General features: G+C 37.0%; 1 protein-coding gene across 2 annotated transcripts in view; it reads right to left on the reverse strand.

Annotated features, from left to right (window-relative positions):
- Positions 1-26,371, reverse strand: part of LOC124157526 (exosome RNA helicase MTR4) — a 44,463-nt gene that overhangs the window by 6,841 nt on the left and 11,251 nt on the right. The window contains exons 7-16 of one of the 2 annotated variants that reach the window (XM_046532334.1): positions 23,853-23,984; positions 22,540-22,700; positions 22,179-22,455; positions 15,623-15,795; positions 14,062-14,222; positions 10,846-11,011; positions 9,126-9,314; positions 5,846-6,009; positions 754-916; positions 422-584 (exon numbers count right to left, since the gene is read on the reverse strand). In XM_046532334.1, coding sequence (XP_046388290.1) covers positions 422-584; positions 754-916; positions 5,846-6,009; positions 9,126-9,314; positions 10,846-11,011; positions 14,062-14,222; positions 15,623-15,795; positions 22,179-22,455; positions 22,540-22,700; positions 23,853-23,984 — 1,749 coding nt within the window. Of the gene's footprint in view, positions 1-421; positions 585-753; positions 917-5,845; positions 6,010-9,125; positions 9,315-10,845; positions 11,015-14,061; positions 14,223-15,622; positions 15,796-22,178; positions 22,456-22,539; positions 22,701-23,852; positions 23,985-26,371 lie in introns of both variants that reach the window. The other variant, XM_046532333.1, reaches the window with a different exon arrangement.

Consider the following 26,371-nt stretch of genomic DNA (forward strand, 5'->3'; position numbering starts at 1 on the left):
ATTCTCATAAAATGCTGTTCTCGCTAAACCAGGGTTCCACTATAATTCCAAGCTGCATTTCATCCTTTCATACCAATGAAAAATTGTTTTATCAATGGTAGGCGTGTACAGTTAATATCTGCAGGAAGCTAATAGTTTATCAAAAACATTTCCAATGCCATATTGGCACTGCCAATGAATCTCCATTTCCCAAAGAATTGCATTACGCATTCCATTCATAGTGCACCATACATCTCAAATTTATTACGACTATCTCTAATAACTTTGCTGTTTGAAAGACAACCCTGAGGTATAAATTTTGCAGAGTATGAAAGACCACCTTCATTGCAACTTTCATTTTGCATGCAACTGAAAAATGCATCAACCATGATAGTGCAAATATTCTAGGTACCACACATAGTGTTAAATAGGTATTACTTGCCTTCAAAAACTTCTGTCATTTTGCATAGCTGAGCAAAGGAGGCACCTTTACACCACGCAAATACAATATCCATGAGGAAGGGTCGAAATTGATCTACATAGTTGTCTTCATTTATATCCAGCTTTGCTTCTTTGCTAATCTGAGCTATTCTTCTGGCCAAATCCTGGAAAGAATGATAACTAGTTTGGAGAAGAAATGTAAATTGACTTTTTCTAATCTGCATTTCATAGGAAATACATATGTAAATACAAATAGGAAAAATGGTGAAATCATTTGAGCTCACCACTGAAATGGATTCAATAGAAATGAGCTGAATTTGCAGAGCACCTTACCTGCATTTGGCGCAATGCACCAGAGAGTTCTTCAGATATTTTAGGAGCATCATTGCTTTTTTCTTCACACACAAAACAGCTTAGTAGGGCAACAGTCTGAGCAGGATTCAAATTTGTAAACATCCCCTGGAACATCATCTCTGTCATCAGTAATTCATCAGCACTGAAAGGGAAAAATCACAATTATTAAGGGGACACAGGGATTTGTAGTATCAAACATTTTTTAATTTTAACAAGAAATTTAATGACTTAAATATCATTAGGGCACTCAGTACCATTAATCTTTGCAAAGGACATCTCTTATTCATATATATGTATGAAGATATCCCTTCTCCTACAGCCTTGTGCTTCACTCATGTTTCTATCAAATTCACTTGACTACTATCTCCACCCTTCACACTTAAAGCCACAGATAGAGCAGCTTTGTATCCAGCCATTACAACACTAATTATGTCTAAATGAAGCGGATTGTATATGACTTCAGCCATCAAAACTGCCACAAAATCCATTCTAATTCTTCCTTTTTTTAAATCCTCTGGTAGGGTCTGAAGGATTCACCCACGGTTTGAACCAAATACCTGTTGATCAGCAGCACAAAGTGGTCTGGGCCAAAACACTCCTCAATTTTTTTAACCATACAAAAAATCGAACAATGTCAAAAATAACAATATATTTCTTTGCATTACTGTCAAGGAAAGTATATATTTTTGTTCAATGTAGGCTCCTTCATGATGTAAATAACGATTTAATAAACAATGGATGAGACTCTTCGAGTTCTTGAAAATATATGAGATTGCAAACTTAACCTCATAACATCTTACAAAGAGATTGAACGATCATTGGGAGAATCTCAATGCCATAGGATAACAACCACGTCAAAAGAGACTACATCGCAGATTAAAAAGGAGCACCCTAGCCCTTCATCACCCCATTCCTCTGATATTTTTTTTTCTTTCCGAGACAACACAGTCCATGAATCATTATCTTCGAAGGAAAATATCAAGTTACATGAGAACAATTGAAGTGTGTTTCATCTGTACCCCATCTCACCAACTGACCTTTTTCATACTACCTGCTTCAATTCTCTGTTTCTGGAGAAAAAATGCTAGGTGAGTGACTTACTGCACCTGAAGATTTCTCATTAGTTTTCGTCAATTGGATGACATGCACAAGATTTAAAAAAGAATGAGACCAAATGCGTGGAATTTCTAGCACATTTACGTTTTTTTTAAGCTCAAATTGACTGAAACAAATTTTTTTTTGTTACTACAAGATTATACCAATATTCAACATTGTCCTAGCAGCATGATTTTCAAAGAAACAGGCACAGCATAAGTACGTCAAAGAAGAACATATGGCCCAGAAATACCAACTGTATATATCACATTAGGGTGTTGCTTATTTTTTCTCGGATTTTTGTTTTCTACATCTTAAAATATGCTATGGGGTGCAGAATGGATATCCTTAAAATTTCAGCTCAATTGTTTAACATTTAGAAGTCGCTCAAAGAGCATAAATGCAATAACATTAAATTTTCCCGATTTTTTTAAGTAACATCATTTTCAGGGGTAACGCACGATTTTGCAGCCCTTTTGGGCCAAAATTCACTCCATTTTAACATCCGCTCAACAGTTTTCCAGGAATATAATACTTCCCCACGAGCTACAGCAGCGCGTCACACCCCTGACCGCGAGCTGGTCGCTCGCAGGCCACATCACGATCAACTGACATGTCCTGCGCCCCTCACTGCCTTACGCCCCTCGCGCCTTTACAAGCGAAAGTCGGATTAAGAAAGGAGGAGTCGAATACCATGTTGGCGTTTTTCATACCGAGTGTATGCTGTAGTTTATCCTTTACATAAACTACATCACTGTTCTTCGAACCTAATTAATGATAAAAAAAAAGAAATTTTCATTTTAAGAATCCAAAAATATGATAGACTGAGAACCTAAGATGTGAAAGTAGTTAATTAACTCTATTTACGCTGGTCGAATCAATTGAAAATGCTTTAATATGTTCGCTAATCTCCACTCTTCAATGCAGGTGTGAACAATCTCAGCAGTGGCCTGACCACTGGCAGTTCCAGTGATTTATGGAATCTTTAATGTTGTTTTTATTTCATCAATCGGCCATGAGAGCAATAGAACCATTTAATGATGTAATATGCAAAATAATATTTACTTACTTGATTCAACGAATGAGTAAATATTTCCTTTAGTAGACAGTAACCTCTGTTACCACAACATAGCAGCAACAAGAACCGTTGCCGCTCCTCTTGCGCTAATGCCCAAGGCATCAAAGATCAGTGCAATTTGGGGTGTAATTAGGATTTTCCTACCCATCTATCTTCTCTTCTATCTGCTCGTCATATCTTCTCTTCCTATCCACTCGACACGCCGACTTCTCTGACTCCTCACTCTCTATTAAATGCTAGATAAGGATCTAATTATTTGGCAAGAAAACGGCGCGTTATAGCTGTCCTGGTAAAACAAGTCCACCCCAATCAGCCAGTTTACAATGCATTTCATTATGTGCATTTGTCTATGATGTGGGAGATTAGTTTTTTTCGTGCTAACAGAAACTTGAAACTAATAATTGTAAGGAAGTTTTTCAGAAAGAAAAATATTTTGAAAACTCTCTTAGTGCTAACTTAGTATCTTTTGAAGCGGGTATCCTGGTCGCCTCTGTATTTTCAAGAGCACTTTATCCACATCATTTTGAATAACTTCCAGAGCACTTACCGCGGCAATATCAAACAACCAATCCAATTTTTCATTCAATTCCATGTCATTCTTTAGCTGTTGCATACGTCGCCGTCAAAAATAAATCTTGAATTATTACAGCTCACTGCACAGTGCCTCTATTTTATATATTCCACGCATTTCTTGAATAATTTGAATTTTCGACATAATACTCAGGAATGGAACCACGAACCTCATCGTTAGTCTCGTATTTGCACACACTCCCTGTTTCAGGGATAAGTGGTGGTGATAGAACACCTGCAGCACTTCACGAATCAAAGGCAGCTTATTTTTCGCGAAACAAGCGGCTATAGCTGCTGGGACACCGATTAGGAATACTTCAATATATTTGCGCGTGATAAACGACATTGTTTTTATCAATAGCGTCTCAACTCCAAAAATTTACTCTGCACCATTCAAAATCCAACTGCGATGAGGTTAAAGGGGGCGAAACACGCAAAACTCGGGTAAGAAAACATACACATAGTTGTCTCTAAAACATCATTCTCCATGGTTCCATCTATTCTGCTTAATCTCAACGAAAGTCTCATGAATTTATGACAATGTAAAACAATACAGGTAACTCCTCCCTTCTTCCACCGACTCTCGTTAGGGAAGGTGCGAGGAGGGCGAAAGGCAGTGAGGGGGGCAGGACTATCAGTTGATCGTGATGCGGCCTGCAAGCGACCAGCTCGCCGTCAGGGGTGTGACGCGCTGCTGTAGCTCACGGAAAAGTAATGTACTCCTGGAAAACTGTTGAGCGGACGTTAAAATGGAGCGAATTTTGGCCCGAAAGAGCTGCAAAATCGTGCGTTACCCCTGAAAATGATGTTACTTAAAAAAATCGGGAAAATTTAACGTTATTGCATTTATGCTCTTTGAGCGACCTCTAAATGTTAAACAATTGAGCTGAAATTTTTCGGATATCCATTCTGCACCCCATAGCATATTTTAAGAGCCAGAAATCAAAAATGCGAGAATAAATAAAAAATAAGCAACACCCTATATCACATATGTCGCCCAGCTTTGCTTTGAAGGCAGTAACGTCACAAAATAGCAAGATCTATCATGTTCGTCATTGATTCCTTCATTCGTAGTGTTGTTGCTTGAAAGACAGAGGGATAGCACTCCTTCCCCTCCACCTCTCCTTCACGCGCTTCTGCTGCCAGCCCCTTCCTCTTACTGAGCAATCATCTTGTTCTGTTAAAGCAGCTTGTCGCACGTTACGCTAATGTTGTTCTAAACATAGTTAATAGGGTAGTTTCCTTCATCAAAGAAAACAAAAGGCATTGATTGCGATTCGTTACCCACCATTACTGTATTCATAATATACAAATCATTTCGTTTTAGAAGTACTGGTTTAGACGAATGGCAATGGTTCATTTTCATCCTCATTTGAAAAGGGCCAGATTGGCGCCCATGCGATGCCACTCCACGTGACGTCACAGGGACCTAGTTTCTAAACGAGAAGATAAGAGTTATACATCGTCTGAGATTACCAATGCATGCATGAGGCGCAGAGCTCAGGGAAACATTCTTAATAATCACCTATTAAAACTGGGTACGGTCGGAAAGTTTCCTTCGCTTGATAGGGTATTAATAATCCTTATTTTAGCCAAGCGCTACCAGCCAGCAAGGTACTCAGCTACCCGCTAGCAGCCTGCGTCGTATCAGCGCTAAGCCTCGCCTCAAGGTCACCTCACAGGGCAGCAGCGGGAACCAGAAATACGTCACACGGAGAGATTTCCCGGCATTCATACTTACCCGTCGCGTTTTCACGTGCTTGAAAATTTTCACTTTTCATTTAATCACAAAAAATAGATATCGTCATTTAAAAATATAAAAGCGTGAAATACGTACTCCAGGAGTAATAATCTTTCGATTTAGGCAATAAAAAAATAATAGGAAACCACCCTATTGTGTAGGAGATAGCGCTGTTTCAATTTCATTTCATGATATACTGATAAAACTGTCTATCATTGTGTAGAAACATTTTAATTGACATAAAGAGAACCATGTGCATGCATGATGACGTGAATCTATTGAGGAAGTTCAAAATCCTCCTCACCGCAACTGAAGCATTTGTGGGTGGAAATTTTGAGTTAAAACATATCAGCTGTTTTCCTTTTTTGCTTCAGACTCAGACAGAAAAAATGGGCATATAATCGGTGTTTTTGAATCTCTAATTTTTTTCTAAGATTCGTGAATTTGAAGATTTGTAAGTCCAATCTTTAGTTTCAATAGCATTGAAAATTGCTGTGACTCATGAGACTTATGTGAATCAGTGAACCACAGCCAAATCATCACGTATGACACATTGAAAAACACTTGAATGAAATAGCAAAATTTACCTGCTAAGCTCACAAGCCACTCTTCCTTTCATTTCTATCACATCTGCTGCAGTACAATACCCAAGGCGTCTAAGGACACGCTTCCTATGCTTAAGCTCCTCCATTTGAAGGAGGGACTTGGCTTTCTTCAATTCTAATCTGGTAGCCTTTAATTCATTACCAACCTGAAAAAAATAATACAAGATTTCCAGTAGCTAAATTACAATATTTTGAGTTACATACCTAATTAGAAGCTCAAAAACTTGTCTATAAAACCGAAAGGGTGATAAGATACACCAATTACTTCCACAAAAGCAAGGATCAACCTTCATTCTATTATAATTTGAGTGCTTCTATAGAATAACTTTTGTAAAATCACAATTTAAAAATTTTATAATATAATTATACATATTAAAATTGATACAAGTTATTATTTTTAATGATATTTCAATGCTGTAAAACTTAATTATTTAAATTCTTTACATTAAATATTTTGCAACCACTAAGATCTATTATCAGGGGAGCGACAGCCCCATAAGGCCAAAGGGTACAGGTTTCATGACTCCAGGGGCGGAATTCTGTACACGGCTACCGACGATCATCACTTGTACCAACAGAAACGCGATTCGTGGAACGCCTCTACCGACAATCATCGGCACAACTAACAACTTCATGAAGTCGTGTTTTTGTCGGTAGCAAAAGTGACACCCGCATGCGAGGTTAGGTACCTATAACAATCATATTTCTTGTTTCTTTGCATTAAACAATTGAGGCTTCGAAAATGCCATATGATACTTGGCAGCCTGCGAAGAAATTAAAAAGAGTTGATCACTGCTTTGTGAGATATTTACAATGTTTAATTACACTGTGTACTCAATTTCTTACTCCCATTGGTGCGATGAGGCATGTATTCAGAGATTTTGCTCATTTTCTATAGGATTTTTTCTAGCCTAAGTAAATAAGCGTTTATATTCAGGATTCAACAGTTGTCAATGTAAGAATATCAGCAAATTTTGGTGCTTTATGTATCAAAATTTTCTTGTATCGGCAAATTCAATTATTTTTATTAGTTATGTAAAGATGTACATTTTGGAGTGCATCTTCAGCCATTGCTTGTTTACATTGTTTGCCGTAAGTCCACGACTTCAACAAGGAAACCTTTTTGTTGCTTGAAATCACATTTTGGGCCATTTAAAATACATCCGTTAAGAAAAACACCAAGACTACAGGGATTTCATAGAAGGAATCATCGTGAATGTTGAGATTGTAAAGTTTAATGACACCACACTATCCAATGACTATTTCTTTAGTAACGATTATGGACGTGTTAACATTTCCATTTTGATACCATTTGCATGTTACTTCAAATAACTTTGCAATGATATGACTCAGACTAAATATACTGGATCAATGTAAATTTATAGTATACTGCTGAAGGTATGAAGATTTTCCCATGTTTAAATAAAAATGTATGTAGTTTTATGATGAATAATTCATTAAATTTTTCCTTATTTCCAGCAATCAATCTGTTTATTTGCCCCATTCTACAGATGGAATACACGGTACATACCTACTCAGAGCTCTTATGGAATATGGAATCGATACACTGTTATTGAAATATTTTAATATTCCATTAGCTGTGCTTTCACTTGACATTTTGTTCACTTTCTATTTAACTTCAATACCCTTTTTTAGCAGCAGATAATGGTCCTTATAATGAAAAGATGCAGAATTTAGAAGTCATTACAATGCATACCCCCCAGCAGCCGTATTTGTTCCAAGTCTATTAGAATCTACAATGTCTCAAAAAATCGGCCTCAACAGCATTACTACATTTTCTGATTTTTAAGTTACAACCAGCACCTTTGTATCAATGAGATGATTAATTAATATACCGCAGATATGTCACTATGGCTATTATGATGTAAATCTTACTTATTTCATTTTCACTAATTTATCCAGCAAAGAATCCTAGCATGCTATTACATTTTAAAAGAGGTTTACATTTGGAATTAACTTCCATATCTCAACAACAACAGTAGCAACAGTACAGCAACACTGCATCACAATTGTGACGAACTGATCTAGCTGGGCGTGCAACGCATTCGGAGCGAAAAAAACAGCTCACCACAGTAAGGAAGAACAGTTCCTAAATTCACACAGAATTCAATGATACTTTGCCCAGATTGTACCCAAAGTGCGAGTTCCTCTACGCCACACCGCGTAGCATCAGCAAAATTGAAAGGCGCCAAATTCGAAATTTGAAATTTTTCAATGCTCGTATCCCTGAAAGTTCATGAATTGAATGTGCGTAGGAAGAGGACTAACTGTACGTCCAATTTACGAGCCGTTATGAGTGGGTCACCATGACTCCACAGGAATGAAGCATATTATATGATGTTACGTGTACACTGATTAAAGAACCATAACTGACGTTCTTGGGCACAGTACACGAGAAAAACTTAAACTTGGTGTGATAATTAAAATTTAGCGTGGTGTATATCCACATAAATGCTGTTGTTTATTCATGGAACTTCGTAATAAAGTTCATTTTATAACCGCCGGGACCAGGACTGAGATTCGTAATTTCGTAAAAACGAAAATTTTGTAATAACGTTGCTTGGATAGGCCTTTTTGTCAGGACCAACGATTTGCTTCGTAATAACGAGAACTTCATAATAACGTTGTTCGTATTAACGAGTCTACTGCAGCAGATTTTAAACTAGCTTAAGGGAAAAAAACTTTGAATTTCCAGAAGTAAAGGTTCATACCAATCACTTTTTCCTAAAGCTTAAATATATATTGCTAAGGAAAAGCATCGATTACACAGCCCCACTATGCAATACATAAAAAGGTGATTTACCACTCCAAAATGTAAGCCATTATCTGACCCAGATGTATATGGATGTATATCTTCACTGTTAAACTAAAATATACAACTCATTCTTTTCAATTTTGAATTCAAGAACTTTAAAATAAGCAGATGTGCTTACTCTCTCACCCCTTAACTTCCTCGAGGCCCATGGGGACTTAAAAGCTTCATTCGCAACTGCAAATGTTTTGAAGTCTTAATCTAATGGCCATGAATATTATACTAACAATTTCCCAATACTCTGCATGTACAATTCATGGGTACACTAGAAAATAATTAGGAATTTTGGAATTTCATTGCATCAGTGCATGCCATTCTGCTGCAAAGAATACAAAGAATAAGGAAATAACAACTTAAAATTTGAGCATTACCCCCACCTTACATGAATTCAATGACTAATCGTAAAAATTATTGCAGAGATAATCATACCTTCATCTTCCTTGAATACAAGTCATACAAAACACCCAACTTTGGGTCACCATGTAAAGGGTGAGAATACAATCTTTCTTCAAATGCTCTAATTCTTTTGACAATTTCCAAAAATGCATCATCAGTTATCCTCATATCCTTCTCTGGGTCAAGTAGAGGGACTCCCTTGGGAAATCTCTTGTGAACTTCCTAGTAAAAGAAAATAACCACAGTGATTTTTCTGAGGAATTTCTCTTGGAGCAAATCATAATACCCACCAAAAAATTACCAAACCAGCATTTCTATAACACAAGATTTTTACAAAAGAAGAGAAAAGTTTTAAAATATTTTTCTTGTTACCACTTCACTCAAAAATAGAAACTACTCTGATAGAAAAAAGTCATGTCCATAACTTCAATAAAATGTAGAAACTTTTGCAGGGAATTACAATTTACTGTAACAAAAAAGGGACAATTAAGCTGCTCAAAGAATTAACAGTTAGAAAAAATTAATAAAAACTTGAATCAATAGTAAGATGAAAGGAAATTGTTTCCAGATACAACTGAGTCATCTCTAAATTAGGTAGTGGAAATAATGCATATAGGTTAACGAGATATGCACCATGTGTGTCCATCTTAGTAGACAACAGTTTCACTGGCATTGCAGCTGGCTGCTTCAGGTTGATGATTGACTTCATGGACCTGAAGAAGCCAGCTGCAAAGCCGGCATAACTGTCACCTACAAAGATGGAAACACACAGAGCATATCCCATAAAATTCATAACTAATTCTTCACCACACTGCATAAGCAGAAAACAAAGTGAAAACAATATTTTCATTGAAAATACATGTAAGCCTAATTTTAGGCCTTCACATAATTCATACTGCAAGTAGCCATCAACAAAGACTGCCTGGGGGTCTATTCTCTAACTCGAAGCACGGTAGCTTTCTGGCGATGAGATGCTTAATTAAGCTACTATGTAGCTCCCACTTGATTTCTCTAATGCTGAAGCACCGGCGAAAGAGCTAGCAGAAGCTACAGGTAGCTTATTTGGCTCCAACCCGTATTCTCTATAGGCTGTGAAGCTACTAGCACGCCCTAGGGACCCCCGCTTCAGCTAGCTACCATCAAAATACATAGGGAATTCCAATGAACTGCCATGAGCCAAGTGGCACAGGTCGTTAATTTTTTGTTCTATCCCATTAGTATTTTTCTTGGCATGGCTAGCAATGGATTGGTAAAAAAGAAAGGTGCTGATTATATTTGTTGCTATTCGTAATTATTTCCTTTGATGAGGTTGCGAATGCTGCATAAATTATTTGAAGCCTTCAATTATTGTATTCTTTACAAAGTAGTGGGAATGAGTGATAAATTTCATGGCTAAACATGTATGTTTCGGAGTGAACTGTCGATCGAGTTAACTAGTTGATTTCATTACTTGGAGAAGAAAAATGTTGCTTTCAGGCTACTTCCAGTCAGGGAATACGGTTGGTAGCTAGTTCCAAGCTACCAGAACGGAAACTTTGAGTTAGAGAATAGACCCCCAGATCAGGGGAATATTAGTATAATAATAATATTTAATATCAGTTCACTGCACCGTAATACAAACTATCACTAGAAATCAAATGCCGTTTTCATCCAAAGACATGAGAAAACAGGAAGAAGACATTTTAGAATCCACTTACAATGAAACACATTGCGGCATGCGCCTCTAAGAATACAAAAATCGAATGATATCTACCTGAATAGTTTTCAAGACAGACATTCGATTGTCAGCAGGTCGTAAGTCACTTGGAAAATAGAGCCGTACAGAGCTTATTTGGCTGACCAGCTCAAGTAACACAGGAACAACTTCCATCTCTCCTGTTTCACCTTTAGGCGCTGGTCTTGGTTGTACACTTATTCCACTGCTGTAAAGTATTCACATTGTGAGAATGAATACTGATAAATCACAAAAAATATCATCTAGAAACACTAATGAAATTTCAGGTTCCTTCATTTAAGTAAATTGGAGGCTAAATGAGAAATCACTAAAGGTAACTTCCATGAATCCGTTAACCACTAATTGTCAACAAAAGGGTAAATAATCACATTGAAAAGTCATGATATACCAGAAGTTGTGTTATAATTAAACACAGCATTGAAATTCTGCAAAAATACAATCTATTAATTTAATTTTACTGTCGCAAACTTTAGAATCATTCTATTTAAATCCTACCACACCAAAATGAGCAAGAGATAAAATCTGAAACACATCATCATTATTTCATTCCCCTGAGGAAAAACACCTTGTGTAACTTTTCAGCAGTCCTTTCTTGTGTAGTTACCTTTTTTTACCATGCTTGATGGCTCTCGATGTCAACATCTCTCATTCCTTTGATACCAAAACATGGCATTACAACTCTATGAGGTCATGCACTTCATTTCACAAACGACAGTCAGCTACGTCACCAAGCATGGAGGAGGGGACATAGCCTTAAGTGATAGGTATGCTTATCATAAGATCTATCCTTTACCATTCACATAAAATTAGCATTCTCTATCAATATTTTCAACCACAATTGAAGCGATTCCTTAAGAGAAACAAATAAAAATGATCAGGCGATCCAGGATAAAAATTAGTTATTAGGTCAAAAGTTAACCTATCCTTGACCTCAATATTAGGGAGCACACATAAGAAATACTTGTGGATAGCCCTGACGAAGCTTGGATTCAAGCTTTTTTCAGAAGATTTTCCGACCAGAAAGTAAAAGAGAGGGTCTATTTCGTACTTGCTTGGATACACCTTGAATATTAACGGAGCACATGGGATCTGGTGCAGAAAGACTCAGTGCATGAACTTCATAAAATTACAAAGGAAAGCTGTGCGATTCGTTGAAAACTGCTGTGGGCACAAGGAAAGTGTTACACAGAGGTTAAATGAATTAGGTTGAGAGCCACTAGAGACTCTCTGCATGCTACGCTTACTTGAGCAATTAAAAATGGATATCTTTAAGAGCTACACGGAGAACATCTTATTCGAAGCACACTACATTTCCAAGTCCGACAGAAACGATAAATTAGGAGAGATATTTTGCCAAATAGGTAGGTTTGGCAATTCATTTTTCCCTGCACAATAAAGGACTTCAATAAATAATAAGCGTGTGTAAGAGGCGCACCCCTATTTTGAGCATCGAAGCTATAAAGAAAAAAAAATTTGCTGCATCTTTTATCCTATCATGCGGTATTGCAGACGTACGCCTGGGATTTCGACAGTTATCGTAATTTACTCTTTCAATACTAATTGAAAGAGGAAATTTTGAAAACTGCGGTGGTAATAGCAACAAACAGGGAGTAGAAAGAGTTCCAATTCTCTCTTTGCACACGCCGTTGCTCTACGATGCTAGTCCTACTCACGAACAATTTTGTTTAAAAGCTCTCGCAGGAGTATTGCAATAGAATTGCAGCCGTGGAAAATTTTAAGGCAAAACACGAAAGCCACATAGCATGAACCTTCCCAAGAGATTGGACCACAATCGAGGCAATTTCAGTGCCGTAGGATAATAGCCACGTCGTAGATTTAACGGAACCACCCTCGGCCCTCCATCAGCCAATGCCTCTGCCGTTTTTTTCCTTTCTAAGACCCCACAGGAAAATACGAAAATATCAAGTTACAGGGGAACAATGGAAATGTGTTTCATCCCTACCCCATCTCACCAACTGACCTTTTTCGGACTACCAGGTTCAATTCTCCCAGATTCTGGAGGCCAAATGCTATGTGAGTCACCTACTGAGCTCGAAGATATCTCAATATCTTTCAGCAATTGTATGACACGCATGAGATTCTAAATAGAATGGGACCTAACATATATCTGACAGCATTTAAGCTTTTTAAGCTCTAACTGATTGACGCAAAGATTTATCGTTAAAACAAGGCTACTAATATTCAACATATTCCAAACAGCACAATTTCGGAAGAAACAAGCGTAGCATGAGCGCATTCAAACAAGACGAAACGGACAGGAAACTTCAGGCAACGCAAACTGCGTGTATCACATTGCTGCGCCTACGCCCCTTCGCTTTGAAGGCAACGACGTCACATGCAAGATCGGACGTGTTCTTCCCTTGCTCCTTCGCTCATAGCCTCGTAGCTTGAAATATGGAGGGGAGGGAGCGCGCTCCTTCCCACCACTCCTTCAGCGCTCTTCACTTAAAAGTGTTTCCGATTTCTTCTGTCCACCATTTAGTCCAACAATGAACACACTCGTTCGAATTTTTTAAACAGCAGGTTTTGACACCAATATAATTTTCAGTCGCAAAAATCCTCATATTAGCGTCTGAAGATGATTTTTGAAAAATCAGGTCCTCAGCATAATGGAAATTGCTCGGCAAGACAGATGTTGACTATTAACCAGGTATGTCCTTCAAAACTACGCGTTTCTCTACGTTTGATAAGCGATTACTATATGCAGTATAAAAGCCGCGGGATGCCCACTCGTGGCAGTAAATTTAGCGTGCCCTCCGGAGCAAAAAACCCCACGCGATCTTTTCCATGTTCTCCTCAGGGGTACCGACGTGACGGTGCAATGCTTACAAGAAAAGCAAACGGGAGCATTTCAAAAATACGTCACTAAGGGAGAAACTCCCCACCCTGCCGCTTGCTTTTGACCCAGGGTTTCAGATGACTGACTCACGCTGAAAACCAAGGCCACTCAGTTCCCCTTGGACTTGCGACCGGTGAAGGGGAGGGGGAAGATAAGAAGTTTGTGTAAGAGGCGCACCCCCATTGTTGGCTGCAATTTCTGGAAAAAAGGTGCGCCTCTTACACGCGCTTATACGGTACTAGGCATAAATTCATTCCTTTTTATATGTACACGGCTGGTGTCCTAATACCACACGCCTATTAAGGTGGGTTGCAGGGTAGTGTGTAGATGTATATAGTGCCTAATCCAGCTAGATATTTGATTGAGCAACTCACCTGGCACTTGATGAAGGGCCAGTCCCTTTGGCAACATGTAGCAGCACATCTACCACATATGTACATGTTGTAGCACCAGGTCCTCTCCCTTTGCCTTTTTCAATTTTCTTCTTGAAGTTGATCACTATTCCCCAATCAAAATCATCATCTTCATTTTTGACCTGAAACCAGAATATTTTTCTCAATATTTTAGGTGTAAAAAGAAGCAACTACATGCCGATAATATTTCCCATTGGAGTAAAAACCCCATCATTATAATGCATCAGCAATCATTTGCAGGGATAAAATACATACCATTATGTTAACTCAGATATCAAATTTGAAAAAGCCATTCCAATACATGCTGAACATATACTTTGCAAATACATGAATGCTGTTAAAAGGACTTAATTGGCTTTATTGTCAGGCCTGTAGACAGAAAAAAATTTCAGGTAGCTTCATTTAAGACTGCATCTCTCACACTTTTAGGGGGATCTGAACCCCTTTACCCAGGTGGCTACAGCCTCGTACAAAGCATGAATTAGTGCAAAAACTCATGAACTTGGAATTAGATCAATGATTCCAGCAAATACTAGGTAGTCATGACAGAAAACACTTGCTACTAGGTAGAGGGTCAAGGGTTTTGCTGCAATGTGGTTGAATTTAAGTTGAAGGATTTCAAAAATAATTTAAAATACTTAATTAATTATGGTTGATAACTTTTTGAAAAAATGAGCATTGTACTGAGATGAATATCATAAAAATGAGAATACGATCATCAAAAAATTATGCATCTTTTTATTATCAACCCAATTAGATTTGTCCCTGCACTGCAACAAATACTCAGCACTAAATTGCATTTGAAATTTATCTTTCAAAAGCCATGATTTTATGACCTACAAGTGTCTTCAAATATAACTTTCGATTTATTGCCCACCGGCTGAATGATATAGGATATGAATGACATTAAAAAATATCATGGATCTTTATCTGTGTCACAAACACCAATACAAGATGACTGAATCAAAGATGACTGATAAAGCAGATTTTCAGATGGAAGACCTCCTTTACCCAAATGTAATTTAAGGTGCATTGCTAGATCCATGGTCGTTATATACAGGTTGCTAATCTCCTGAAAGCATATATGGCCGCCGACAGTGCAGTTAGTTCCATATTTCCCCTAGTGGCAGCGCGACTGTGCCCAGAGATGTGTTTGAGGGGAGGCATGTGAGGTGTTTGAGAGGTAAAAGCATCCATCAAGGCAACATTCCCGAGCCAGAGATTAGCAACCAGTATATAAGGGCCATGGCTAAATCATATATAATAAACAAAATATGTTGCATCTATATGCATAATTTTGATAATGACTTTTAACCTCCAAACTGATAATAATGACTGAAGACAATGGGTTTTCACATTTTATATCAAAGGTAAAGATTTAGGGAGAGAAGATTTAAAATTATATGAATCATATTAGCACCATTACCTGAGAAAAGTTCGACATCAACATGCAATAAAAGTCTGTTTGCTGTAAAAGCATGGACATACTATCTTGCCTGAATAAAAGTTGAGTTCTATTTACCTTAACCATCCTGCCTGGCTGTAAAAATGGTACAATGTGCTGAGGTTTGGTGATAAATTTTTGAAATTGAGAGCTCAAATTGTCCAACTGCGTTCGAATTCTATAATAAGCTGCCACCTCATCTTCTCTTGGTATCTCAATAGAGTCGTAATCACCCTGAATGGATTTCACCTCTACAAAAATAAACAAAACATCAAATGCATGAAAAACACTATAAAATTTTAAAACAAAATCTGCAGTTGTTATTGCTGTCATCACAGGTAAAATATTTTCAAGATCCTGTTGGTGATTTATTTCTCAAATGTTAAGACTTTGAACCATTATTACAAATTGAAATGTACCATTCTTAGTTTATTTTGCCCATTAGCCGTGCTAATACAGCAAAAATAATGTAAATGCTCTAAGGAAATCTTTGGAGATAATATTTAATACTTTCTACGAAGAATGGGTCAGTTCCACTTTTGTAGGATCCTATTCTTGTTTGGTTTCTCGCATTGGTTTTTGGAACCCATTAACAGTTCTGGTTCTCATAAAAATATTTCATTTTCATCCCATTATTTTTTAAGGCTATTGAAGACTAGATATTTCAGAAAACTTTCTATAGCAACACATCAAGTTTTCTATCAAGTAATAATAAGGTCCTAAATATCACTTAAGTTATAAAACTACACATTAAAAAATTTGCAGTAGTTCTGAAAATTGCTTTTAAGTCTATTCAAATAAACAAACCAGAAAAAGAAAGAAAAAATTGACCTTAGAATAGAATTTGCCAAACTAATCATGTAATAGAGTTGGTTGGTATATTTTTTTTAATTTTGTAACATTACAATTAAGACTGAGCCAAAGTCAGTTGGTGGAATGGTGTAGACATCAGACCAGGTTTAATGAATTTAGGATGGATAGCTGAAGAAGTGGAAGCAAATTTTTATTCACATTTTCAAATTCCTTTTTCAAAGGACTTAACGTCTAATAAAGGCACAGCTGAATTTTTGCTAGAACAGCAATGGATATAAATTCAACTTTTTTTTCATAAATTTATGTTTCAAGACCACATTCTACTCCATTTAATTCAGATCCAATCTTCCACTCTGATGAATCATAGAAAAATTCAGCAGCAGATTTCCCTGGCATCATCTTCCATTCCTTCTTAACAATGTCACATACAGAAACTTAGGGCAACATATGAGGCAAAATAGGCTGAGGATCTACACATGCTTTCTGATCAATAATCACAATTTCATTACATTTGGTTTCCCAGTAAAGATTGCTTGGTTCTTTCAAATATTTATTTTTTTTATTTTATGCGTGCTTATTTAAGTTAGGAGGACTTCCACTCATCATTGTTTGGTCAAAGAATAGCGAATATTGCACTTTATGTAAAATTTGTGGACTTGTGGACCTCATCAATTGTCAAGTGCATTTTCACACATTAGGGAGGACATTGCAAACAAAATCATTTGAGATAGTGAAGACATAATTTTACCAGCTATTGGCTTAATGTGGATTTACAGATTTCCGGCTGCACATGAGAATGCAGTAGATATGGTACACTATCACAAGAAAACAATTCAATTAGCTGCATAAGATGTTTTATGTACTTTCCTCCATGAAATTACTTTTAAATATAGTACCAGTCAAACTTCCTATTACACTTGAGTCACCTAAATTCTTTTACTTAAAGAAGTAAATAATACATTTCCAGGATTTAGTCTGAAGCCTTCATTTTTCAGGGAGGAAAAAAGGAGAAAATTTCACTTCACCTTGACAGTGAGGGTAACTTTAAAGTAGTCTACTGAGGAAAGATTAACTTTTTTCCAGTTTTATGGTAAAACTTTCATGATGAGAAATACATACTCCAGCTAAAATGCAATTATTTTCATAATTATCCTCATTCCATGGAAAACACAGAAAATTTTACATAACTTTTACAATATGCTTTATCATTAGAAATCAAATCTGCTAAAATAAGATTTCAATAAAAGGGACTGGACAACCAGAGAATGCTTAACTAATGTGCTAACTGAAATGCTTTGACAAACAGGCCTAGTCAATATTAGGCCAGTTGGCTTCTAGTGATTTCATTTATAAGGATATCCAAAGTTTTCCACACGAAACCAATGCCCATGCAACACAAGCATCTGAAGACAAAGAAATACAATGACAACAAAAATTAAAAGGAAATTTGCACGTACAAAGATTTTGTTCCCTGAAAACTGATAAAAGAGAAGAATAGTTAAAAGTAGGGATGAGTCGATTCCACTTTTTTTCGATTCCGATTCCAATTTCGATTCCTTCAAATCGATTCCCGATTCTCGATTCCGATTCCATCGATTCTTACTCCTTTTAACAGGTGGGATTTTGATTTATCTGTAGCATTGCTGTCATTAAAATTTAAGAATCGAATGGAATAAAATAACTAGGGATGGACGGATCCAGGATTTTTGGAGCCAGATCTTTCGAATTGGATATTTTCGAATCCAAATGCATTTTCTAATTACTGCCATTAAACAAAGTCATTATTCTAGTTTATTGTGGGTACATACAATCAATGGAATGCTTCTTAGATTTTCATACACATTTTTATATTTTTATAAATTAAAAATTATTTTATTGTTTGTATTTTTATAAATTAAAAATTATTTCAAGTTGTTTTTTAAAAACATCTTTACATACACAGGGCCTCAACTGTTACGCTTGGGTTTGGAAATGAAAATAGGAAAAATCTTAGGATGAACCACTGACCAGTGGCGTAGCTAGAGGAACCCCCTAAATATAAAAACACAATTACTTTCCTTCATAAAAGGGAAAAAAATATTTAAAAATCATGAATTTACAAAAATGAAAAAAAATGAATCTTTGAAAAATGAAGTTTTTCTATTATGAAGGGCGTTAAAATTAGATTGAAACCCTCTCCTTTGTACCCTGCTGTTTAAAAATTTTCCCCCCTGGTTTTGGACCCCCCTTAACAAAATTCCTGGCTACCCCCCTGCCATCGACTATGGTGAGGTGGATTTAGCACATCCTCGCGATAATTTACGCCACAGTGCACGCACACGGCATTCATTGGTTCTCCTTATCTCAATGGAAATGTTTATGCACAATGAAATACATTATTATCGATGTATCATTAAATTGAATTGCAACTGCTCAATTAGCAACACAATTAACAGTATTTAAAACGGCATTATCGTCACGTGCGATGAGGTGCTCAACCGCTCAGCATGAGGAAGGAGTGGGCAGCAGAAGCTCGTAAAGCAGAGGTGGAGGGGAAGCAGCAGTGGCGTAGCCAGGAATTTCAATCGGGGGGGGGGATCCAAAACCAGGGGGGGAAATTTTTGAAAAACCGGGCACTAAATAATGGATTTTAAACTAATTTTAACACTTTTTATAATCGAAAAACTTAATTTGTTAAAGAAAAATTTGGTAAATTCCTGATTTTTCAGTATTTTGTTTTCTTTTGTGAAGGACAATAACTGTGTTTTTATATTTCGGGGGGTGGGGTCCGGACCCTCCCCATGGCTACGCCACTGGGAAGGAGTGCGTAAAGGAGAGGTGGAGAGGAAGGAGCACACTCCCTCCATATTTCAAACAACAAGGCTACAAATGAGGGAGTCGGACGAAGAAGTCAGATCTTGCTTCAGTGACGTCGCGTCGTTGCCTTCAAAGCGAAGCCGGGCGCGCTACGTGATACATGTAGTTGGCGTTTCCGATCCGTCTCTAATTGTTTGAGGGGTTAATGCTGCGCTTGTTTCTTTGAAAATTGTGCTGTTTGGACAATGTTGTATATCAGGAAAGGGTAATTGTAGAATTGTAGATCGAAAAACTGAGTGGCAATCAATTAGAGCTGAAAAGCTATCAAGATATCTTCGGGCCCAGAAAGTAACTCTCCTAGCATTTGTCGTCTAGAAACAGAGAATTGAAGCAGGTAGGCCAAAAAAGGTCAGTTGGTGAGACGAGTTAGGGATGAAACACGCGTCAATTGTTTTCGTGTGATTTGATATTTTCCTTATAAGACAATGATTTTTGATCCATGTGATTTCGGATACGAAAAAAAACAACAGAGGCACGGGCTGATGGACGGCCGAGAGTGGTTTTCTGAAATCCGCGACGTTGTTACTTTTGACGTGGTTCCTTTTTTATTTTCTGGCTGAAAATCCTGGCCATGGCTGAAATTCTACTCGCAACCTCTGCGAGAGCTTTCAAACAAAACGGTTCATGAGTAGGACAAGAATCGCATGCGACGACGCATTCGAAGAGAGAATCGGAACTCTTTCCACCCTGATGGGGTGTTGTATTCACTGAAGCTATTATTTAAAATTTCGGATCCAGATCCGATGTCTTCCGCGACTATCCGATGAAGGGCAATTTCCGCGGATATTTGGATCCGAGGTGTCCGATCCAACAATCCCTAAAAATAATAATAGCCGCGGTGGCTACATTCTCGTTTGGCCTCGGTGGCTAAACAATAATGTAGCGTTCATTGCGTCCATACATACTAGAGCAGCCTGGCGGGTGCGCGGTGCCGGCCGAACGCAACCTGTCGAGTCAGCCCGGAGGCCGCGGCGGCTTATGCCAAGCAAGTATCAACTTCCTCAAGGGTTGCATTGATGAAACTGGGCTATACAAACGCGAATGTGTCTAATTTTTTTATTATTGACGCAGACGCGTGTTAGTCTAAAAAAGTTACACACATAAAAAAACCCGCTCTCAGCGCGTATTTGTAAGAAACTTTTTTTCACAGGAAAACTCGCTCTCTGCATGTTTTTAATATCATCAGACTTCAAATATCATTCGAAAATAAAAAAATATATTTCGATCTATTATACTTAAAAATTGGTGATCCAGATGAATTCTCCGAATGTGATTCATAATCGCAATAATTTGATTTGCCGTGACCAGCGGTTAATAAAAGAACGGAAAACGCATGCATTGCTTCCCGATCCCGAGGTTTCCAATTTTTTTTTCTCTAAGAGTTGCTCATGAACACGCGCCAATTCAGGGTTCGTCGGGTTGTCGCTCTTGCCGACATTTTCATGTTTCCGAGGCCGCTTAGGTATGTTCGTCGCAGTACCCGCGTGCCGGGCGTATCCTCCGCACGGGCAAGGCTGACACCGCGGCCGCTTAGGTATGTGGCAGCATTTATGCCCCAAAATTATAGTCTAGACTAAAAACATTTATCTTCCTGGAATCGATGGAATCGGAATCGACTTTAGGCGATCGATTCTCGATTCCGATTCCGCGCCCGAGAATCGGTGGAATCGAGAATCGACATTTGGAATCGACTCATCCCTAGTTAAAAGAGAAGAAATTCACAAAATAAAATCCTAAGATGCTGAGAAATTTCACAGCTTAGCATCACAGAATACAAAAAAGCAGCCTTAAGCATTTTTGTACCAGCAATGTATTATGAAGTTCATGCACGCACCATACTTCAATTTCCCAGGCTGATCTGTAGTCCCTCACCCAGGAATTTAGTTCAGTTACAACATGCCAAATTGTGCTTTCTCCAGACTTCGCAAGTAAAAGGAAGCACAAACTTTACTAGGTACTTATGAGAATCCTTTGAATGGAAAATGACTATATCGTTGCTACCCAACACGACTGTCAATAGAGTGGGATGGTTATGATTGTCTCATTTGGGGATTCATAGGTAGGTTTTCAACATATTTTTATTCTTAAATATTCAAATAAATTCAGAAGTAAGGAAAGAAAGGGATAGGAACATATGATAGAGAAATGACGAGGACAACGGTGCTGTGGTAGATGGAAAAAGCCAGAAATCAGAGAGTAAAAATGCTACCTCACTGGGACCCAGGTAAATAAATTTATTCTGAAATAGGTTCCCCCCGAAGTATGAACCATAACATGAAACTTCTTTCATCAGAATGATTTGAAGGCTAAAATTGTGAGCTGATCACCAGCTATGCACTTCCACAAAATGGGAGCATCCTAACAACAAAGTGATGGATAGAGTCTATTTCTGGAAGTAAGTCTTTCATCTTTTTCTCAGAACGAATGACAGCAGAATGCCAAACAACAGTGAATGGATGATGAATTCTTCCTCATTTAAAATAAGAATCAACATGCTAACAAAATTTAAATAACAGTTAAATAATAGAGAAAAGCATACTAATTGCAACAACCTGCATTCTCTGTTAAATATAACTTAACTTTATCTTGACCCTTTACCTACCAGCCCATTTTGAGTGGTACATATGTGCCAGGACTGCAAAGGCTGTTTTTATGAAGTATGCAATATTTCAAATTCTTAAATACTTTGAGAACTTCATTCAATTGATACAGTGAGATTATTTCTTAGAATTGAAGATATGTTAAAGGCATTTGACTATGGAAGACTAATGGGGTAAAGGAAGACATGGAAGAATTACAGGGATTATAAAGTTAAAAATAACAATAAAACTACTATTATTATAAATAGTTCCACCAATTTTGCAGAACCACTATCTTGGTCAATAAAATGGTGAAGTGAGCAATAAGATAAGTCATCAAATACTATCATTACTAGAATCATACAAATGCAAAATTGACTACTCACTATCATAAAGGCTGGGTATCGATGCAAAGTTCTGAAATTGGAAAAATGATCTTTCCAACATATACTCTGGATTGATTTCCTCCACTCGTAGTAGATTAAGTACCATGTTGTAAGTCAGATGGAAGGCAGAATTGATTGGATCTGGCAGCCCCCTTACAATTTCTTTTCCCACACTAGATCCCATTTGTTCATCAACCATCAATATTACAATGCCTTTTTCATCAAGACCTCTTCTTCCAGCACGTCCAGACATCTGGATGTACTCCCCAGATGTTAGCTGTAATAGACAATAGAAAATCGCCATAATTCAAGGCATTAAATTCCTTATTAAATGGTATGGAAAGATTGAATTAGCACATACCCATCTAAAGTCTTTGCCATCAAATTTTCGAGCTCCAGTGAAGAGAACAGTCCTTGCAGGCATGTTAAGACCCATTGCAAAGGTTTCTGTCGCAAATAGGGCTTTGATCAATCCCTCAGAGAATAATATTTCAATGGTTTCCTTGAGGATGGGCAACAATCCTTTGAAAAGAAAAATTATCTATGAATTATAGCATTTTCCATTGTAAAAAATCTGCTTGAATAATAATTCATAAGCCTACAGGATGAATTAAAAGTTGCTAAGATCAAAAACCTAGGGCTATAGTAGAGAATTGTGTATATTTATAAGTAAGTGTATTTAAAGATCAATTGCATTACACCAGTTTGTTTCATAATGACATGCAATCAACTTTCACCCAAAGGTTAAACAAGTATCACCATTTGAGCATTTATAAAAATGCATTTTATAAATGCAGTTTTCTGTCAATGAAACGTGCTATTAGTAGAGAAAATATACTTTCAACTTTTCATGGGAATTGTAATTATGTTTTTGGTACAACCTCCTTAATATGATAGTATTTGCTCAGTTTTAGCATAAGTAAAGAAAATTTTAAATAGGCCCATTAAGGATAAAAAATTATCAACACATTAACAACAGTCACAGCATTATTTACACCTTAAAATGAAGAAGTTTGTGCCACTTAAGCTCAAATATTGTTCCTCTATTCCCGTGAATATTTTGGAAAAAAAGGAGGACATAAAGAGACAAATGTAAAGTAAAACTTAATTGAAACTTTATCAAATGACTGTTTGACTAATGCTTCCTTTTCCATGAATTTTCTGTTCCATTTTGTTCTTTACTACAACTGGTATCCAATTGAAATATAATGGAGATCAGTGCCAGTGGTTATGCAGTCATGTTTCCAATTCATTAAATCTTGAATCCATACATTTGAGTAAATCTTAGAATCCATGCCCCATCTCTACCTACCAAGCCTTCCCCCTCCTTCTGTATCGCTACTCACAGCCTGAACTACTTTTTCAGGGATGGCACGCAATTACAAACTTTTATATCTTTCCGTGCCTCCTTTCCATTCAGTAAATTTACTTCTATATTCCATTCTTCTAAGGAAAATACCTTGATTATGCTCAGAAGGGTGTGATTTTCACTATTATACTTAATATTATTTAAACTTGATTTAGTTTATTGCATTAATATTAATTTAGTGTACAAGAATATTCCTTCAGAAAGTGCTCAGCAAGAGCATACTCAATTCAAAATCTTACACAACCTTTATTCTTTCATTTAAAAGATGAGTGATCAACAGTTTCAGGTATTGGATGAAATCATACCTCCGTGATGGATGCCAATACCTCTCCTAAGCAACGGCAAAACATTCTCCACCTGAGGCAGTTGGCGGTCCTCTTCTGATAAGACATCCATAGCATTATTAAATACCTCATCTACCAAGCACTTCTCTTCAGCTGTGAAAAAAAAAATTATCAGAATTTGTAATTCTAGATGCCATGTTGCAGAATTTGTGTTTGAAGGAAACAACAAGACCAAAACACAAAATCATGGTTGATGGATTTTTTTACACGGAGAGTCGGCACACTCTATTTATGAAAAATCAGTAAGCTGAGGATATTGCCTAAAATGCCTATTTTTTTCTTTTACTCAGGAAACCAATTTTATGCGCCTTCTACGGCATGATATACACAAATTCTACATTGAGGCCACTTTCAGATGAAATGACTTTTCAGCAGCCGCCGTTCGCATGAAATTCAGAAGATACGGCTCTATGCAACGTCGTGTGCCGTACAATGAACGGTGGCCGGCAAAAAATCGTTTCGTCTGTAAGTGGTTTCACAATTGAGTCTCGCACATATAAAGTAATTTTTTGCCATATGAGCAAGATGCGTTCCTAAGGCTTGTTTGAAAGTTAATAAACCTATGCAGGTCATCGAAAAGTGTGGTTATCCTACAGAAAGCAACAGTGCATTTCAATATTGAGTTAGCTTACGACCGCTGAGTTTGTTCATGGTGTTGCTCTACTGATGTGTTGAAAAGTTCATTGTTGAGGTTTTAAGAACTGGTGACTGTGAAGCATGCGAATAAGTTGTCGATTAAAGTAACAATTTATGCTACATCGCAGAATACAGAATATATTTTGAACTGACTCACAAGCTACAACAAACTAACGGATGATGCCGACAGAAGTTGGGGGAGTTTCACTATCGATTCTGATGCTAAGCTAACTATAATTGCAGTATGTAAAATGTGCTCCAAGCATATTTCGCGTGGCCCTTCAAAATAAATATCGACCACTACTGTTTTCAGTGAACGCCTGTTCAGTACTGCAGGAGATATTTATGCCAAAAAAAGAATACATAGATTAGACCCAGATGGGGTAAAAATGTTGAATTTTTTTAAATCAAAACCTTGAAAGAGTTCATCTTTGGAGCCGAGAACCAAGGAGGGAGAACCGGACTGGTACCAAGAACAAAAAAAATTTAAGAACCGACTCATCCTTATACGCAACTAATCATAAATTAACACACACAAACTAACTACTCCCATGAAAATGCTATAGATAAATAATAGTTGAACGAAAAAAATTTCTAAGGTAAGATTTTCAACGGATAGATTGAAGGGAAACAATAGCTTTCCAATTGAAGGAAATTAATAATTTACATAGTCGGTCTGGCCAGGTTGGCAATCGCTGAGGGCCCTGAGCTTAGGGGGCCCCCACAACCCTGGCGTCTATCATGAAGCATATATGAAAGGTGTAATTAAAAAGACTCAGATTACTTGAACCAAAGTTTTTTGCAATCATAAAACTTTACATTTTCATTCATTTGCTTAATTTTCAACATACTAAGGGTAAAAAGATCATGTAAAATAAATAAAATAAAGGTGTCACATTAATAAAGAGAACTTGATGATTCTTTTAAAGAGGTTATTTAAGAGGTTATTTTTTAGATCTCATTGCAGTTTCAAGGAACAAATTCATTAAATATATAATAGAACCTGTTGGAAAATATGAATACATAAATTTGGTGATGCATGTATTTCCTATGTATTTGTGATACTGGGTGTATCGATACCTTTGATCGATACTATCGATTGTTAATTGTCGGTGCGGTCTGGTTGGTAACCAGTAAATAAGTTGGTGTTCTTGAAGTTTAACTGTTTCTTCTCTCGCTTGTGTCACGTCGATGACTGTTTAATTAATAAACGCAAAGTCACGCAAAGTCTATACATAAATCATTCAACAGAACCATAATGCATTGCTAAATTTTATAAGCTTTGAAAATCTCACTTTTCTCATTATTTTTTCTTACAAAATTGCTATTTTGTTATTAACTTTTATCTGATTTTTAAAAACCAGAATAGCGTCAAAAGTCATCACCAGGCATGCAATTACCTATTATTATCCGGGGAGGGCACCATCATGAGCCCCATCCGAGTTCCCCCAATCATCCCTGACCACCTCTTCTAATTTCGCTTCATTTATCTTATGATATAGTGACTTTTTATTTAATTAAATTAATTGATACGATCACAATGATCATGAAAGGAGAGAAAGTTTAATATCTTTATTAAAGATCGGACTAATTAAAACCCCTATTAGAAATTAATCTGAATTTAAAAGGTATCATGAAACACTGAGATCTCAAAGCATACTAAGGCACATAGCCTTAAAATAGCCATAGAAAATAAAATATTAATGCTAAGGGGGTAGATCAGAAAATAATGCAAAATAATTATTTTCTCCCCTGGTATAGCAGCTGCAATTTTGAAATTTCACTGTGATATACAGCACACTCCTGATTATCCAGGCTAATGATGGGGAGAGACAGCACGAATA

The sequence above is a fragment of the Ischnura elegans genome, chromosome 4 (assembly GCF_921293095.1).
Source record: "Ischnura elegans chromosome 4, ioIscEleg1.1, whole genome shotgun sequence".
NCBI classification, from domain to species: domain Eukaryota; kingdom Metazoa; phylum Arthropoda; class Insecta; order Odonata; family Coenagrionidae; genus Ischnura; species Ischnura elegans.